The following is a 20,308-nucleotide window of genomic DNA, read 5'->3' on the forward strand; positions in this document are numbered from 1 at the left end:
GTTGAATCTGTTACTAAAAACAGTATCAAGAACATGAATTGATTAACATACACTCTTCTTCGCCTTCTTCATTTCATAGAGATTCTTCAAGGTCAGGTGTGATGAAAAGTTGAAGAGAATTGTACCATCAGGGACATCTTTGATCTATATACAGAATTCTCTTGCTGTTTGTTTCATGGCTTATTTGAATGGTCCCACCATTCACTGAGAATCTCACATCAAAACAAATGCTAGATGAGGGCGACGACGCAATTTTAAAGGTGAACCAACTTAAGTCAATTATTTCAAACATGATTCACCTTCAGGACTATTGAAGGCAATGACAAATTTCAATAATCTATGCTTAAAAAAATCCTCTTTGGAAAATGAAAACAATCGAGAAGGAAGCCATGACATTGCATTAGAGTCCATTGCATTTGACAGTACGTATGAAGGATAACAAAGATGGTAATATTTTTGGACAAAAAGAGAGGAAATAGCTAGAGGATGTATATTTTGCGATATAGTTCTCTACCTAATTCCAATCTGACACTCATTTTTATCAAACACAACAAACCACCCAAATCAAGCATCAGACAAACAGCTTCATTAACATGAAGGCACTGTTTTGGCATGCGGAGCCTATCATCATTTGCATCATCTGACTTTAAATGGTTCCATTTACTTGATTCCTTTATATTCTTGACTGGCAGCTTATGAGTAAAATTTGTAGGTCTTCGCATCGAGTATGATTTGCCTTAATCCACCAATGGGTGCTAAAATCATCAGTAGGAACCCGAGTATGATGCAGACCTGAAGACCATGAAGGCAAAATAAGGTCAGCTTGATGTCCCTAAAGCAGGTGAAAATGAAACTGGCTAAAGTAAGTTAGCTTACCCAATTAGTGAACCAAGATAAGCTACCCACTTTAGGCTTGTAGATGGCAAGCCACATGACACAGGGGAGCTGCGTAAAAAGATTATAGGTCAGAATCAATAATTCTCCTGTGATAATGGAACATTAAAAACTTATTGTAATTTCCGCATTTGAAACACTCCTTGTGCTACCTTACTACTTCAATGGTTCATAAAAAGTTATGTTCTGAGAAATATTCTACTACTTCACAGGGTTTTAGGGGCTTACAAAGTATGTAGTTGGGGCAAATACCAATCCTCCAAAGAATCCAAGTAGCCCACTAAAGAAGGGGAAGGTAATAGCGATGAACATTGTCAATGCTGCACATGATGTATCACAATAAAAAATCAGTAAACATCCATCACAAGAAAAAAAAATGCTCACAGAAAAAAAAAATGCTGTAAGTATGAGCAGCGTAAAGGAAAGGGCCATTACCAACATATACACTACGTGCAATTAAGCGAAGCATAAGACCTGGAGAAAAATAAAGTCTCTTCACCAGCATAGTTTCTAGCATGTCGAAGACAGGCATGGCATAAATCTGCATGATTAGATCAAACAGTAGTCAGACTACAAACCATTGTAGGGGATTATAAAAAAAAATGTAGGAGAGAAATAGCAAAATGTATACATGCAGATCCCCACAAAATGCTACCATTTTTTGCCGAGACTGTTCTTTAAATCTATTTCTGGAAAACATGATGACGAATAATAAGACATCAACAAAAAAGGATCATATATGATCACTGATCAAAAGGTATCCGGCGAAGAAAATATTTTTTCCCCTTATTTCCTTCGAGGGAGAAGAAGGATAACTTCTACTCGATATAATGACAACCATTTAGAGTTGTAGGTGACATAACTAATACTTCCTTTTGAAAGTTAGTGATTTTTATCATGTTAAAGATCATGTTAACATTGAAATGCATTAAATCACTCCCCTTTTCTCTTTTTTTCTTTCTTTTTTTTTTTTTTTTTTTTTTTGTGAAATTTATGGATTAAACAATTGTTTCTCAGGTTTTACTAAGATGTGACTCATTTGATTCTCTTATAAAGGCATTGGAAGTTCTTCCATCTCAAAGAATGCAATAGAAGCCAAATTTCCTTGATCAATAGAAGTCAAATTTCCTTGATCGTTTAATGTGAATCAAGTCTCTACAATATCCATTGCAAGCAGTCATACCTGATAGCTCCCAATGACATGGACGACGACCATCATGTTGGCCATGGCAATCAGCCACGTTGGCTTCTCCAGTGAAAGGAGGATGTTGTCCTGGACCGAATTGCCAAAGGCCCAGTAACCAATGAGAGCAACAGGGAAGTAGCAAAGAGCAACAATGATGTAGGCAACAACTACACCCTTCCACATAGGCTTCTTTGATGGCTTCTCAGGAGTGGAAGGAATGGTTGCTTGGATTTCCAAGACCACATTGTGACCGGCATATGCGAAAGCAACGTCTCCCAGTGCACTGAGGAAACCGAAGACGGTTCCTGCGGTGCTTGACGATGGGTATCCATATTCAACATTTTCTTGCTTCCCTTTCTCCACAGAAGCGCTCCAAGCAATGGTGGAATAACTGATAAACAAATAGATGAATCAGTTATAAAGATAGTAATCCAATTGCAGATATTAATTGCACCCAAAACAAGAAAGAGTTGCAGATAACAAAGCTTTGGAAAAGCTAAAATTTTGCTCATTCATGCTATATTTCTCGGTTGTTTTGTCTTTGGTAAACCTCAAATGTTAAAGCAAATATTACTTTGGCTTTGATCTTTTTTATGTATTTTTGATTTCATATCCTTTTATGTAAAATCTTAGGCTTTTTGAATTTAAATTACATGGAAATTAACATCAGGAATCTATAGGAATGTATACTTGCAAGCAAAAAAAAAAAAAAAAAAAGAAGAAGATGAAATGTCATGAACTTTGAAATTTCAAAAGGCAGACACATGTCTTTGTATGAGATCGTTCATGCCTTCTCTAAAAACATGAAGAAGAATATAATAATATTTTTTTTTTTGATGTACAAAAACATAATCTTTGTTACTCAGAAGAAAAGAGAAAAAACTAGTAAACTTGCATTATCTAGTCATAATGCTTTCTAAGTTAATGCTACATAACTGGCAGCAATATAGGATACAGAGTGACACCAAAAAGAAGATTGTGTACCTGAAAGACATGACAGCAGCTGCCAAGGAGACACCTGAAATGGAGTTAAAGTTGGGCAGTTGCGAGAGCACGAATTGCACCGAGGCAAAGATCATGATGAAATATGTTTGTTTGATGTGTTTGCAGTCAGGGCAGACAAGATCATGGAACTTCTTTAGAGATTGTCCACCTGTAACCATGTAGACAATGTTGACGCTCACCTCGACGACAAGCTGCTGAGGCACCACAATCCAAAGACCAAGCTTCTCTCCAAAGGCCTCCTGCCCCAGTTCATGGTACCGATCGAACCGCTTTCCGGGCACCATCTCATGCATCTCCACCATTTGCCAGAGAGTATATAAGGTGATGATCCATGATAGAATTAGGATTGCAATGCCTGGGCCCCTGTTCAATTGCATGAAAGGAGCTCTTAAGCCATTAAGCTTGCACAGTGAACAAAGCTGCAGTTATGTAATTAAATACATCTAGCGGGTTAGGAAGATATGCAAGTATTGTTAGATCCTGTTTTAATAACATTGGATTGGCTGCAGAGGAGTCAAATAATTGCAACAATCATAGAGGCTGCAATGCTTTTCAACAGATTTAAATTTAACTCCTCCCCCTATTAAAGAAAATATTAGCAAGCAGATTTATCAGATTCTTTGTCTCATCAAGAGAGAGGTTATTGATGATTACCTTATTTTTGTAGGTAAAACTAGAAGGTGAAAAATGAAGCTGCTAGCAAAATATGCAAAAATTCTAAGCTGACAACTGGACCTGTCTTAATACGAGCCAAGAAATAGATTCTACTGAAAATTATTTTGATTTATATTCTGTATTATTAAGGAAAAGTTTAAACACTTCTTTTAGCAAGACAAGGTCCATTGGCTTGAAAACTATTATTATCTCTCAACTGTAAGCCAATACAATTAACTTCTTCAAATTGAATAGCATACAACTTTTATCCTTTGTGTATGGAAGATATAAATCTCCTTCTATCAGAGACATTAGCTATATGGTAAATCATAACAGAAAGTTATGATACTAGAAAATTACAACAATCACAAATTTAAGAAAAAAGAGAGAAAGGAAAAGAAGGCCACAATATTAGCACTATAATAGAGAAAATTAAATATATATTATAAAAAGTCATTATCAAGCAGAACAAGAAAAAAAGGGAAAAAAAAATAAGATAGTAACTTAAAGCTACAGACTCACATACCTCGAATCATAATCCGAATGTCTAAAGCAAATTACTCATTCGAGAAGATTGCCGAAATTTTATATGATCACCAATAGTATGTCCTTGTTCAGTATTGATAACCAAAGGAAATGAACCCCTTTTTTATTGCAACATGAAAAATTGAGTTAGTACCCAAAAAAATTATGATCACCCATTAGGAAAAACTCTGAAACAGCCAATAGGTATTGGTTTGAGGATACCATTCTATTATCCAAAATATCACTGGAAAGACAATAATGTAACAAAATTAAAACATGAGAACCCCAAAATAACAATCAAACATCAAAGTTTTAACACCACGATTTCAAGATAGCGCTTTGTTTTTTTTGTTTTTTTTTCTTTTGTTCTTCTCACCATCCAAGTTCTGACATAGCATATGGCAAGCTGAGGACACCGGCTCCGACCATGGCCGTGACATTGTGGAATGTTGAGTACCACCACTTGGCATTCCGGGATGAGGTGATCGGAAGCCAATCATCGACGTTCTTCTCCTTCTCGGAGTGCACGTTATTGCATACAGTTGCATTCATCATGCCAAATTCAACAGCAAAATCAAAAACCAGAGGCCAGAGAAAAAGAGACTCAAATATACAAACACAATACGTAAACCAAGCAACCCTTTATGTTATTATTACTACCCTTCTTTTATGCCTGCATTAGGACGTATAAAAATCTTACCAAAAACAATGCAACAAAGAATGGTTTTCATATACTTTCAGTTACTGTTTATATATATGGTTATTAATGGTTAGCTTTAATGTGAAGGTTTAGGAGGAGATGGATATGGATGAAATCTTCGGTGCGGATCTAAGCGAATTGGAGGAGGATAGAAGATTCAGTGAACCTGCTATGTTGCATGCTAAAGGCTATTGAAAGTGGAAGGTTTTCTTTCAATAAATCAGGCATATGCATGTATAGATGCATCCATCAGAATTAGAAAATAAAATATTCAAAAATTGAGCTGGAAGATCACTTGTGGAACTTATGATATAATGTCGAAGGTTTCAACAAATTGGCCATCTTGGTGGATATGGGTGACTTATGATGGGAGGAAATTGATCTCATTTTATCTCCCTCGGCCAACATTGAAAATGTAAATACCTTTAGAAAGAAATCACATTATTATCTCAAATCCTTTTTGATAATTTGATATAACATAACTTACATATCAAAATAATAGTCATAAAACAAAATTAAGAAAAAAAATTTGATTGATATATTGATACTGTATTAACTGGTATCCTATAGACATCCAAGATTTTACGCATATTGTATAACTAGCTATAGTTGATATGACTTGATATCTCATTTAAATGATAGTGCTTCTATCACTGATCAATACCTATCTAGCGAAAACATACATAATAATATTCTTAAAGTACAAGATTCATTGTGCAATATTGTTTTGATTGGTGAAGAAAGATACAAAGGTCATCAAATACATTCTGGTACATATCTGGACCAGTACAAAGAGATAGAAGATCATGAGATGCATCTTAAAGAGAAGCAGAGGGTAAGATGTGTGAAGTGGATTGTTGAGAGAGGAGAGAATAACATATGATATAGGTAGAGATATATTTCAGTTTCAGACAAAGATACAAAAAATAAAAAAATAATGGAATGGATAGATGGATAGGACAAGGAGAGAGAACATGAGTGAGAGTGGAGTTTTCTCTCCATATTTTTTTCTTTATTTCAAATTGACATGCATATATAGGAAGACAAGACCATCGGATTTTATGGAGATACATAGAGTAGTATATGGAGATGTTTCTCACCTTTTTATTTTATCAAAACATACAAAACTTCGGTAGATAGAATAAATTTGATAAACGTTTTTAAACTTTTTGAACAAAGAAGAGAAAAGAGGCTAATTGTAGGAAGGGGAGGAGAAGATGCTAAATTTGGGAAGAAAAGAGAATTCATAAAATCATAATCCTAATTTTATATATCATTCTTTATCATTTTTAAAATTTATATATCATTCTTTTTTCTGAGAAATTGCTTACTCTTCTATTACATAAATAAATATTTATAATTGTATTATCCCTCCTGCTCATTACACAGGTGTCATACATGTTTCAGCTATTCATCTGGTAACAAGCATTTCCAGCTATTATTTGATTACAGTAGCTGTTATATAATGGAAATAACAGCTACCATTTGATGTTTCCATTATTTATCTGATGAAGGTTTTAAGGATAAAGTTGGTAATGATGAAGGTTTTAAGGATAAAGTTGGTAAAGTTCCTGCTTTTTTTTTCTTTTCTTTTCTTAGTATTTTTTTTTTCCTGCCAATTCCTTCAACTATAACTACTCCATTGGATGTCATATAATTTAACCGTTTAATAGTAAAAATTTCGATCCAATTCCTGCCTTTGTATAATTAATATTATTTTGAATCCATCTCATAGTTTTACATATTATTTTAAATTATAATATTTAAATTTTGTTTGAAGCTATAGAATCAATGCGGCCACGAAGTCAAGCTGAGGACCACGATATGCCATCAAGTACTGGATCTTGACTTTTCAAGTCAAGAATGGCAGCAATAATGCTTGCAAGACGTTCATCATTTATCCATCCCTATGCCAGTATGATAAGCTGTTTCTTTAAAAAAATGGCAAGACCTAATAATCCACCTAAAAAGAAAAAAAAAAAAGCTAAAAGTTTTTTTATCGCACCTAAATTAATGATCACAATTCAATATTAAATTTCTCATATTACCAAAAAATACTATATATCTCTCTAATTTTTATTCTAGGTCTTTGAATTTCCTTACCAAAGTTAACTAATTAATATGCATGTTACATGTACATATACTATCCATATATACAAGAATTATGAAATAATTTAGCAATGCAATTTAGGGTTATATCAAAGTTTTAGTAAAATATACTTGTCTTGAAAATATCTGAGAATAAAATAATAATTGCTATAACCATTAAGCCAAAATTAATTATAAGTTGATAACAATATTACTTGCTGAAGTCACTATTTGTTATTTTTAAAAAAAAAAATCTGCCAATTAGTGGAACTTAAAAATTATTTTATTTAGATAAGATGAAGAAATCAAAAGGTAGCCAGCTCATCATAACTATTAATTTAAATTTGGAGGGCAATTAATTAAGTAGTACTTACCAGTGGATTGCTTCTGCAATTTGCTAATTAATTATCTGAATAACTATTTGCTGAATCTGAGAGCATAGATCCAACTCCTCCCTATTGATCGGCACATGGCCACGGCGGGGCCCCCCAAATACTTGGCCCCCCTCCATTGAAGCTCGGCCTTTAGAATTCTACTCTCTCTCTCTCTCTCTCTCTCTCTCTCTCTCTCTAAATCTGCTTTTTGTAAAGATAGATCCCTTTGGAGCACTAAAAAGAGAAGACTAAAATAACTGAAGCACAAGATCTCAATACAGAGCTGAGTCCTGAACTCCTAATTGTAAGAGATGGACTTTTCTATTCTTCCCAAGAACCAGAAGAGAGACAGAAAGAGAGAAAGAGAGACAGAAAGAGAAAACGAGAGAAAGATTATGTGATTGTACATACCTTGCTTCTGATATCATATGATTCTGGGGGAGTAGGAGGAGCTTGCGTTCCCATGGCTGCACAAATAATATCTAATTACAAGTTACGGTGACCAAAAGCTAGCACTAGGAATATTAGAGAGGGGAGAAGAAGCCAGGAGGAGGAAGATGCAGTTTGAAGGCCACGTTTTTCCGTGAAAGCATAGTTTTGGTTGACTCCAGACTCTAAAACTGATAAAAAGCTCCTCATACCATATGTTTCAACTCTTGTCAAAAAAATACTATATGTCACAATATTTTTGTGAACCATATTTTTCTTGTTTTCAAAATTTTAATTTATCATAATTTTTTTTAGTCGATCAACTCTGTCATTAGGAGGATTAACTTTTTGAATTTCTAATTTATTTTTTTTTAAAAAATCATTATCTTTTATCTTTATTTGGTTGATAAAAAATATTTTTATTTTTTTTTAATCTAATATATGAAGTTTATCTTTATCCCATTAACGGTGTATCTTTTGCATGGTTGTCTTTTAGGGTCATTTTGGGAAATCAAGCAGGGTTGAGTTGGATTGAATGGTATCCCGCTGGATTTGTCGTTGCATCATGGATAACATGGTGAATTTAAATAAGGCTGACATCAATACAATCCTTCCCAAACCTAAATCCTATTGGAACAAAAAAATAAAAAAAGATTTTTATAGATTTTTTTTATCCTATAATCCAACGTACCTATAGATGGGATGTAGGCCAAGACTAGGTTGGACTTTTAGGGGGCAAACTAACTGTTTTCTTTTAGATGTAATAAAAGTTTTCTTTCAGCTTCTCCTTCTTTGTAGTTTGCTTTCCATGTATTCGTGAGTTCATCCCAATATCAATTATATTTCATAGAGTTTTATAAATGTAATTAAAAGTCAAAATAAGTTGTGTCCACATATTTAGGGAATTTTTTTTTTTATCTTTAGCCAACTGCAAGACATAAGAGGCTCCGATGTGTATTTGTATTCATATGTATTTTGGGTGGGAGAAATTTAGAGAAATTAAGAAAGCATGAAAGTGACTTTGAAGCTTTTAAGTGGCGGGGACCTTGGTTGGTGGTAAGAATCATGAAGGATTGTAAAAAGAAAAGGTGAGTACTTGGCTGGAGATTCAAGGAATCCCAACCAACCAACTTTTCCGGAATTCCCAACCTTTATTAATTAGCAATATCATACAAATAAAGAGAATCCAGAAAAGAAACTGGGTTCATGCTTGCTTATTTATGCTCATATTATTAAATAAGATAGAAGTATGTCATAAATATTCCAACTACCAAAATTATTATCCATATTATTTTTTTATTTTATTAAAAAATTAATATATAATTTAAATTATTAAAAATATTTATATATTTCTATTTGTCAAATCACACCTACATATTATCCAACAAATTCTCACATGAATTCAAAACATTTTCTCCTAATTTGTTGCCCTTCACTTCTTCCCGCCTCTCCTCTCTACCATTTCGCATACACCCTTTTATCTATAAAATTCACATATAAATTTTATTTTTTAAAAATTTTTATATAATTTTTTGATGATATTTTGATATATCTTTTATATATCTTTAATCTTATTTTATTATATTTATATTTTATTTTTATTATTCTCATCTTATATTTTTGATATTTTAGTTTAATATTTACTTTTTAATATTTTTCATTATATGTCAATTCTATTTATGTCATATCATCTCTTGCAATTCTTTACATTTTTGATCTCATCATATTGTTATTTTATCATTTTATTTGTTTTATAATAAGTACATATGCAATTGTAAGTTCTATGTTTTTTTATTCAATTTTTTTATTTAATTTAGATTTTATTTTATTTTAATATTCCTTGCTTGAATCATTATTTTTTTATTATTGCCGCTCCACATTGGGTGTAGGTGTGGGTGCATGAGGGTGCTTATTTAGGTGCCAATCCTTTCTCGTTTAGAACTCCTTCTTTGATGAGTTATGGATTAATTCAAAGTCTGTTTGAATTAGAAATCCTAGTCTTATGGGTCATGGAGAATCATCTATAAATAAGAAGGACCTCTAACTATCATGGCATAACTATTAGATTGTGTGCAAAAGAGAGAAAGAGAGAGAGAGAAGGCGTGAAGGAGGAGTGGGCATCACCCTTCCTCTTGGCGTGTTCCCCCTTGGGCATCCCATCTTCTCCAAGGTGTGGAGGCTCTTTGGACGTCCCCTCTTGCTGGTGTGAGGCATCACATCAGAGATTCTCTCTCCTCTCTTATTGTCTTGTGAAGGTGCTTCAATCCGAGACTTCATCCTGCTTTCCTGTGAAGTTTGACGTGTGTGCGAAGTAGAGAATTTATCAATTCAGACCTACGCGAGGCTTTGGATTCAGAATCTTTTGGGATTTGATCCCAATTTCATTGTGAATCAGGTAAAGATCCAATCTTTATCAAGTTGTTATAGAAAATTTTTAAATGCATCCTGGCTATTCATCTCATTCTCCCAAAGAAACATGTTTCTTTCCTTTCAGGCCACCACTAGGAATCTTCGTCAGAACATAGCCACTATCCATGATTAATAACTTCTAATTTATAGATTTTCTATCCTAACAGCCTAATAGATCATAATTTGGCCTATCGGCCTACGTAACGGCCTAAAACTCCAGTTTTATATAAAGAGGTGGTGAGAAAACCCTCGAGATATGCAACAGAATACTATACTAAGCTCATACTTTCTTCTTCTACTGTTCTCAAGCTCCGACTATCTTAGACATTGGAGAGTCTCCCACCAGAGAACTCTGGTGAGTGTGGACTTCTCTTATAGATTCCTATTGACATTTTGATGCTCGGATCGTCCATCATCCTCAGTCATATCAGCATCCGTAGAAGCCTTGATGCTAGGGCTGAGCACAGGGCGGATTCGATCAAATTAAGAAAAAAATTACATCCAACTAAATCCAATCGAATTGAAGAAAATTCAATCTGCTGCCGACCGTTTATCATGTATAAACCATTTGAAATTGAAGTGAACGATTTGCAGCAGGTTCGGATGGGTTGTGTCGGTTGGCTTCAATGTCGACCTAATGTTGAATTTAAGTCCAATATGGCCAACTTAAGCTTATCTATTTTTTTATCAATTTAATGCAAAAAAGATCTAATCTTTATAAGTTATAAATTTTGAATTTATTTTTGAACATGTACAAAATAAAATAGAAAAAAAAGATTTATTCATTTGAAAGCAACTATATTTAAAAACTTTCACTTTAGAATTATCTCAAATTGATATGCTTCTATCAACGATTCAATATTAATATTCCTATGAATTCAAATGGATGATGGGGTATTTTTTAAAATGAAGTATTGAAGTTTAAATGACGCCGTCTTCGAATGAAAGTGAGTTTTTGAAATACTACTTCAGTTAGGTTCGATTTTATATGAGTTAAAAGTATAGAAATTGAATCCGATCGTAAATAATCGATTTTTTTACAAATCTCAATCTAATTCTATCCGATTTATGTCTTTCAACCGATCGAAAGTGATGTTTATTGGATCAGATTGGATGAATTTTTTCAAGTTTCGATTATTTGCTTAACCTTACTTGACACAACAAAGATGAAGTTAAAAGATCCATTTCTAAAAGTCCTAAGACAAACCTTAAGTTTTGATCCTTCAACAAAATTTTCTTTTAAAAAGATATTCTCAAAAGATCGGTATCAAGAACCTATCCTGGATATGGAAACTGTAAATTGCCCCTCGGGTCCCACTATTTTGGTGGATGGTTTGCTGGGGGTGTCTCCCGAGCAAGGTTCTTTTGCATGAATGGGGCTTCCTCCCTTATCAACAGCCTCTGTGTGCTCCTTGCTAAGATGCCATTGAGGGTTTGGAGCACTGCTTACTTTTCTATCCTCGTATTACAGGGATTTGGGAGATCTTACAGGCTGAGCACTTATCTGATCTTTATTTCAACACTTTGGAGGATCTTATTAAGCTAACCATTGATTCCAGAATCCCTCATCTATAGAAATCAATTATTTGTGACACGGCGTGGATGATTTGGTTTTCGAGGAATGACTTCGTCTTCAATCATGTCGAACATAGAGCCTATGAGATTCATTGCTCAGCTCTCAGGTATGCTCAGGAGTTTCTCCAAGCTGGTGACATTTCTTTCTTGACTAATGGATCATAGCACTGGGATGCCGGTGGCTTAGTGAGCCCTTCATCTCTATCTCTAATGGTCTTGTGGGTAGCCCCTCCCTGTGATCGCGTCAAGATGAATTTTGATGCCTCTTGGTCTAATGGCAGAGTAGGTCTGGGGGATCATCTCAGAACAGTCCTGTTTGCTGAAACATTCAGGTCAGTGGCGCAGTGGGTTCCGAAGGCTGAGCTTATGGCAGCGTGGAAGGTTCTCACAACCGCAGTTTTCTGCCTAGGTCTCACTAGAATTTGCTGGAAGGCGATTCATCAACCGTAGTTAACTAGATCTCTAAACACCTCAAAACCTTCGCTCTGACGAATGTTCTCTCTTCCTTTCATCCGCAGTTGGTTGATATCACTCTCTGTGCATCATCTTTAGATTTATTTCAGGCATCGCACGCTTTCCAAAAAGCCAACCAACCGGCTGACAGCTTGGCGGGGAGAACCGCTAATGGGTCCTTCATGTCTTTCTGTACTCTTCCTTTCACCACCAGTTTGCTGGTATTGGTAGACCTGGCAGGTGTGTCTTTTTTCCGTCATTAGTCTTCTTTGCTTCAGGGGGTCGTTCCCTATCTTATATACTAAAAAAAAAAAAAAGAAAAAAGAATCGGTAGTTGTTAATGTGGCTTGAATTTTGGATATCTTTTATGGGCTCGATCTATGACCCAATCTGAAAAGCCCGCGTTGCGACCTGAATGAAATATTTTGGGAGGTCTGTGGTGGTAGCGGAGGGCATGGGCCGGACCAGTATAAATATTGTATTTTCTGCCAATCTCGGTAGTTTTGTGAGAGGTTTGGGAAATCAAAGTGCGGCTAGGGTTTGGAGAGTTCTTGAGTAATTGTATCTCTCTTTTCATCATAGTGGAATTTTTTCTCTCGTGTCTTGCCCGTGGACGTAGGCTTTTCAGCCGAACCACGTAAATCCTGTATTTGTTTTTCTTTCTCTTCTCTATTTTGTGTGATTGTACGAATCTGTGTGTGCCTTATATTTGTGCTTGCTATAACAGTAGTGTTGTGGACGGGTAAGCAGTTAATGTTTATGCCTATGGGTGTTTCGTTTTGGTTTTTTGGCTAGCAATGGGTCAGGTAGGAAGAGGCATGAGGGTGTCTATAGGGTGCTGAAGATCGGGGCAACAGAAGGGTTTAATGTTGTTGTCGTCTATGTAATGTTACATTTGGATTGTGTTACAAAAATAAGAATGACAAATGCTATTGCCTCGCCTAGGACAGTGGTGCCTCAGTATGAATTGGCTTAGGTGGGAGTGTAGGTCATATGTCTTTTAGTTTCATGGTTAACAGTTGGATGAGGTCTCCTGGTCTTCTGTTGGGTCCTTATTCTGTTTGTTGGTTTGGTGTTTTTTATTTAATGAGACTTTAGAGTTTGTGTGGTTGGATGTACCTTTCTGCAGGTGGTTATGATGGTTTAATCCCTGTTGTGTCATGTTAGTTTGGAACTGGTAGAGGTATTCCATGTGGTTTAAAGCTTTTGCTGTCTCATGGTGGTGATTTGGGGTGTAGAGGTGTGTTTGCAGCATCAGCTTGGTGATTCTCTTGTCATGGATTGTTAGAGGCCTGGATACACTCATGTAGGGGGTTTGATGGCCCATATATGTATGGGCTTGGTGAGGGGATATTGTACTTGGATCTAATGATTAGAGTTTCGTATTTCTGAAGTGTTGTCTTTCTTTTGGTTTCTTTCCCTTGCTTTGTTATTTCACTACCTCAATCAAATACTATTAAGCCTTTGGACCTAACACACACACACACACACACTCTCTCTCTCTCTCTGAAAAAAAAAAAAAGAAAATAAAAAGACCAACACTGGGGATATTATTTAGGACTTTAGGACTTTCAGATCCACTTTTTACCAAAAATATGAAGAATCATTGGAGTACATTCTCACTCACTATGCATGAATCTAGCATTTTGATATTAACATGATAATTTGAGTTTCTTGTAGGGAAGGTTGTTAGAAATAAAGATTGCTTCAAGGGAAAGTTGTTTACAAGTAAAACAGAGGAGCTTTCACCTTGTGCAAATATATCCTCAATTTTTAGTTAGCAGTCATGTTCAATCATACTGGCATGGATTCTTTATAGACATGTTTTTGCAGCTGCATTTCCCATAGATGGTGGGATGTTTGGTAGACCTACTATTTTCATGTCTACATTGTTAAAAGGTCCTTCCCTTTCCACTTTTGGATAATTTTTGTTTTACGTTAACGTGCTCTCTTACTATTTCCCTTATTTGTTAGGTTTTTGGTGGACTTGGTTAATCCTGCAACTGGGCCTCCTTGTTGTAATCAGTTGAGGCTTTGGGTCATGACCTCTGATTGGGCTCCATCTCTCCTCCAAGTAACTCTTTGCAGGGGAAATTCTTTGTGCACCATGGGTGGTGTAGAAAATCTGACGTCAAGTATACCATCTTGCCCGATTGGTCTACACAGACACTGCTTTTTAACGTATATTTAATATCTACAGTTCTGCTTTTTTATTTGAAATTTTGAATGATGAAATGCCCATCTTTTTTGAAAAAAATTATGATATCCTATGGTATATTATAACATCTTGCGTCAAATTATGACTTCTTGCATGCAGGATATTATAATATAATGCAGAATATCATAATATGAGAAGGATATTTTTGTGTAACCACTTTTTAAAACGTATTTAATGTCTGCAGTTTTGCTTTTTCGTTTAAAAATTTTGAATGACGAAAATGCCCCCATTTTTTGGAAAAAATTATGACATCTTATATCAAATTATGACTTCTTGTATGCAGGATGTCATAATATGGACATAAAATATCATAAATTTTTTTAAAAAATGAAGATATTTTTATCATTCAAAATTTTATACGAAAAAGTAAAACTGTAGGTATTAAATACGCATTGAAAAATGATGGTTATGTGGACTAATCAGATAAGATGGTGTGCTTCACATCGAATTTTCTACACCATCTCCCATGGTGCACAAAGAATTCCTCCTCGTTGCAGTTGTCTTTTTTTCTTCACCATTTCATAATGTAAATTGTGGCAACCTCTGGGCACTATTTTCTTGTTGAAGAAAAAAAAAAAGAAAAAGGAAATCTACATAGCAATCATTGCATTAGAAAAAGCTCTAGGTTCTAAGAATAATGGTGAAGCACCACCAGTCATTTAAAATAAAATGATGGGAGAATTGTCCCAATCAAACTCTTGGGGAAACACTTCCCTTGTTTGGTTGAAGAAGAAAAAAAATGGAAAACAAGAAAATATAGATAGCAACCATTGCATTAAAATCTCCAGGTTGTAAGAATAATGTTGAAGCACCACTAGTCATTTGAAAAACAATGAAGGGAGAATTATCCCAATCAAACATTTGGGGAAACACTTTCCCAATTTGAATATAGAACATCCTCTAATTGCAAAAAGGGTGCACTTGCTAGGCTATCACCTAATTTTCCAACCATTTTCATAAAGGAATGGCTGATAGCAGTATTGATCTATATAGAACTTGCATATAGCTTTGTCACGCTCCAAATCCGGGACATAACACGGCCATGCTACCGAAGGATGGATCCACGATAATACGAAGCTAAAATTTATCTTCTTAATATAATAACAGGTGTATCACAAATAAATGTAATAATAAAGTTTAATTCAAATATTTAATTAAACCAAAACTGGTTCAGAGCATCTAAATCCAAAGATGAATTAATCCAAGCCTAAAAATTCATAATGACTACAATCCATAAACATAAACTGAATTTCTAGTGCAAAATTTCCAAGTTTGCTTTGCTGATCTCGAAGCCTGGATTCTTTTTCCATCAGTCCTAGCCTTGTTTCTCTGTACATGAAAAAAAAAATAAAAAGAATATGAGCTACACCAGCTCAGTAAGTAGACTTCCATTTTCTTACCGGATCAAGCATAAGTTTTCTATGATAATGCATCATTTAGCAAATAACAATTATTGTAAAAATAAATATTTCATAGAGCATATAATAAAACAAGTTATAAGCTCATCATGTGCTGTCTTGAGTCTTCTCTTGATTAGATAAATTTTATCTCTAGCATCTTGAACTAACTCGGGACCTATTAATTTCTTTTCACCTACTTCATCCCAATACAGAGGGAATCTACACTTTCTTCCATATAAGGCTTCATAGGATGCCATTCGGATACTAGAATGAAAACTGTTGTTATATGCAAATTCAATCAATGTCACATGATTATCCCAATGTCCTCCGAAATCAAAAGCACAAGCTCTTAACATGTCCTCAAGAGTTTGAATTGTCCTTTCAGATTGGGCATCGGTCTGGGGATGGAATGCAGTACTAAGCCTCAATTCTGTCTCCAAAGCATCTTGAAAATTTTTTCAAAATCTAGATACGAATCGTGGATCTCGATCAGACACAATACTTATTGGAACACCGTGCAGGCGTACGATTCCATCAATATACATCTGGGCTAACTTATCAAGTGGAGTGCCAACTCGAAAAGGTAGAAAGTGAGCTGATTTAGTAAGTCGATCAACAATCACCCACACTGCATCATTTTTTCTTGTTGTCCTTGAAAGTCTAGTAACGAAATCCATCGTGATATGCTCCCATTTCCATTCTGGTATCTCTAATGGTCTTAACAAACCAGCGGATCTTTGATGTTCGGCTTTCACTTGCTGACATACCAAGCATTGAGATACAAACCGAGCTATCTCCTGCTTCATTCCATTCCACCAGAAGAGTTGTTTTAAATCTCTATACATCTTTGTACTACCGGGATGAAAGGAGAAACAAGATTTATGGGCTTCTTCCAAAATTTTCTTTTTAAGTTCAGGATCTCCTGGTATACATAATCTGTTCCCAAAATAAAGAGTTCTATCTGTATGTAGCCTAAACTCAGTTCGTAGCCCTTTCTCCATGTCCTTCTTAAACTGACATAAATGAATATCACTTTGTTGGGCCGCTTTTATCTGTTCGATCAATGCTGGTTGTACCATTAAATTTGCTAACACATTCTTAACATCAGTACAAGTCACTTCAATTTGTAAATCTTCAAGATCCCTCAGAATTTGTTGCTGAAAGGATAGCAGAGTCATCATATTCACTGAAGATTTTCTGCTAAGTGCATCTGCCACCTCATTAGCTTTTTCAAGGTGATATTTAATATTTAAATCATAATCTTTTAATAGTTCAAGCCACCTTCTTTGCCTCATGTTCAGCTCTTTTTGAGTAAATAAGTATTTCAAGCTTTTATGATCAGTAAAGATTTCACATGATTCTCCATATAAATAGTGTTGCCAAATCTTTAAAGTAAAAATAATAGCTGCTAACTCCAAATCATGTATCGGATAATTCTGCTCATAGATTTTTAGTTGTCAAAAAGCATAAGCTATGATCTTATCGTTCTGCATCAATACACAACCTAATCCCTTCTTGGAAGCATCACTATAAATGACAAATCCTCCTTTATTAGATGGTAAAGTAAGAACTAGGGCAGATATCAATTGTTGCTTCAGATCTTGAAAACTCTGCTCACATTCATTGCTCCATTCAAATTTTATTCGTTTCTGAATTAAGCGAGTTAGAGAAATTACAATTTGAGAAAATCCCTCGACGAATCTTCTATAATAACCAGCCAAACCTAAGAAGCTTCTGACTTCCGTCACATTAGTCAGACGAGGCCAATTCACCACGGCTTCTATCTTCTTTGGATCGACTGAGATTCCTTCCTTAGATATTACATGGTCGAGGAAGACGACACTATCCAACTAGAACTCACACTTGCTAAGCTTGGTGAAGAGCTTCTCTTTTCTTAAAGTCTGAAACACGATCCTCAAATGTCTCTCATGTTTCTCTATATTTTTAGAATAAACTAGGATATCATCAATAAAAACAACAACGAATTGATCCAGATACAGCTTGAAAATCCTGTTCATCATATCCATAAAAGTAGCCGGTGTATTGGTTAGTCCAAAAGACATTACTAAAAATTCATAATGGCCATACCTGGTTCTAAATGCAGTCTTAGGTATATCTTTATTTTTAATTCTTAGTTGATGATAGTCTGATCATAAATCAATTTTGAAGAAAACTTGTGCACCCTGAAGTTGATCAAATAAGTAATCTATTCGAGGAAGAGGATATTTATTCTTTATGGTTATCTTGTTCAACTCCCGATAGTCAATGCATAATCGCATGCTCCCATCTTTCTTTTTCACAAATAACACAGGAGCTCTCCAAGGTGATGTACTTGATCGGACAAACTTTTTATTCAAAAGTTCTTGCAGTTGGTCCTTTAATTCTCGTAATTCTACGAGAGCCATCCGATAAGGAGGTTTTGAAATAGGTCCGGTTCCTGGGGTGATATCAATTTTAAATTCAACCTCACGCTCTGGGGGCAGTCCGGGTAGTTCATCTGGAAAAATATCAAAAAATTTCTTGACAATTGGGATATCATCCAACTTTATTTTTTCCTTCTCGACGTCTACTACATGGGCCAAAAATACTTTGCATCCTTTCCTTAAAGCTTTTCTTGCGTTCATGATTGAGATAATACCCAAAGATTGTTTAGGTTCCGTATTATGAACTTCGCCTTGAAAGAAGAATTACGGTTCATCCGAAATTTGAAATACTATTCTTTTTTCAAAACAATCAATATGTGCATGGTACGAAGATAACCAGTTCATCCCAAGAATAACGTCAAAATCATATATATTTAGCTGAATCAAATCTGCTGCTAATTCTTTTTCTTCTATTTGGATTATGCAATTCTTGAAAATAATGTTAGCAACAACAATATTTTTAAAAGATGTGCTAACATATAATGGTTTATTTAGTTTTTCAAGCACACAATTCAAAGAAGTAGCAAACTTGAGAGATATAAAAGAGTGAGAAGAGTCGGAATCGAATAACACACGAGCATGAATAGAATTGACTGAGATAATACCTGTCACCATTTGATCATTTGTATTGGCCTCCTGGTGGTTTAAAGTAAACACTCGTGCATTTTCCTTCTGTTTTTGATCAACTGGTTTGTTAGGTCTAGAGTCATCTCTTTTCTTATTTGGGCAATCACGAGCCATATGTCCTTTCTCACCACATAAGAAGCATGCTCCTATCTTCTTGAGACAAGATCCATTGTGATTTTTTCCATAATAGGAGTAGGATGAAGATTCTTTCTTCTTATCAGAGTTATTATTTTTGAAATTTTTCTGCTGATCCTTTAAATTTTCTGCTGATCTCGATCTCTTCTTATCTCCTCTATCTAGATCTGCTCTTTTCAATTCAGACTCCACTTTCAAAGCTTGCTCCAGTACATCCTTGTAGTTATTGAAAATATGATAAGACAGACGGGATCGAATTCCATATCTTAGACTTTGTTCGAATCTGTTAGCTTTACTCCTTTCGAACTCCATAAGCTGGGGGCAGAAGCGGCCTAGCTCATTAAATTTGTTAGCATATTCTAATACCGTCATATCATCCTTTTGCTTTAAGGCTAGAAACTCATTTTCTTTTACCAATCTCATTGTCCCCGAAAAGTACTGATCATAAAATATCTCTTTGAATTCTTCCCAAGTGAGCTAATCATCATTGTTCCCATAGGCAGCTTTTATTGCAGTCCACCAGAACTCGGCATTCCCTTTTAACATAGGAACGGCTAATTGGACCTTCACATTCTCAGGGTATTGCAGGGCATCAAACATCTTTTCCATCTCTCGAATCCATGTCTCTGTAGCCATAAGATCAGATCCACCCTCAAATAGAGATGGGTTGAGCCTTCTGAATCTCTCGTAGTATGACTCCATGATAATGTCGGTCGAGGAGCAGTTTGTGCCTGCTGCTGGATAAGTTGAGCCACCACTTGACATACACCAGCAATGTCCGTCTGAGTGGCTGGTGCGTCAGGAGCCCGCCCAACTGGTTGATTGGCAGCTCTCCCTGCAATGTCAATCTTGCTCCTCTTGCTCCTCTTGTCCTGGCAGCCATATTTGCCAAGGTCTCACCCTCCCTATCGCTCATCGCTTCCTATTCAAATGCCAACATTATTACATTATTTTATAACAAAGTTGCAGTACAGTTAATAATTTAAGTCAGAGTCTAACTATGCGTAACCTAACTACCCACTGTTAGGTTTTAAGTTCTACTCTTGATTAAACCTATCGCTCTGATACCATAAAATGTCATGCTCCAAATCCGAAACATAACACGGCCATGCTACCGAGGGATGGACCCACGATAACACGAAGCCAAAATTCATCTTCTTAATATAATAACAGGTGTATCACAAATAAATGTAATAATAAAGTTCAATTCAAA

The 20,308-nt window shown here is 35.3% G+C and overlaps 1 protein-coding gene across 4 annotated transcripts; it reads right to left on the reverse strand.

The window, feature by feature from the left end:
• Nucleotides 1-357: 357 nt before the first annotated feature.
• Nucleotides 358-8,035, reverse strand: LOC140851122 (lysine histidine transporter 1-like). 4 transcript variants are annotated; one of them, XM_073242653.1, is made up of 8 exons: nucleotides 7,838-8,035; nucleotides 4,641-4,777; nucleotides 3,065-3,448; nucleotides 2,078-2,471; nucleotides 1,330-1,435; nucleotides 1,123-1,214; nucleotides 877-945; nucleotides 358-792 (listed from the first exon to the last, which is right to left on the reverse strand). In XM_073242653.1, the coding sequence occupies exons 1-8, from the start codon at nucleotides 7,889-7,891 to the stop codon at nucleotides 694-696; spliced, it is 1,335 nt and encodes a 444-aa protein (XP_073098754.1). In that variant the 5' UTR covers nucleotides 7,892-8,035; the 3' UTR covers nucleotides 358-693. The 4 variants fall into 4 exon arrangements, with proteins under 4 accessions (XP_073098754.1, XP_073098757.1, XP_073098755.1 ...); XM_073242656.1 differs by lacking the exon at nucleotides 4,641-4,777 and adding an exon at nucleotides 4,266-4,383 and having other exon boundaries at nucleotides 7,838-8,021; XM_073242654.1 differs by lacking the exon at nucleotides 7,838-8,035 and adding an exon at nucleotides 7,427-7,811.
• Between the last annotated feature and the right edge of the window lie 12,273 nt (nucleotides 8,036-20,308).

This window comes from Elaeis guineensis, chromosome 8 (genome assembly GCF_000442705.2).
Source record: "Elaeis guineensis isolate ETL-2024a chromosome 8, EG11, whole genome shotgun sequence".
NCBI lineage: Eukaryota > Viridiplantae > Streptophyta > Magnoliopsida > Arecales > Arecaceae > Elaeis > Elaeis guineensis.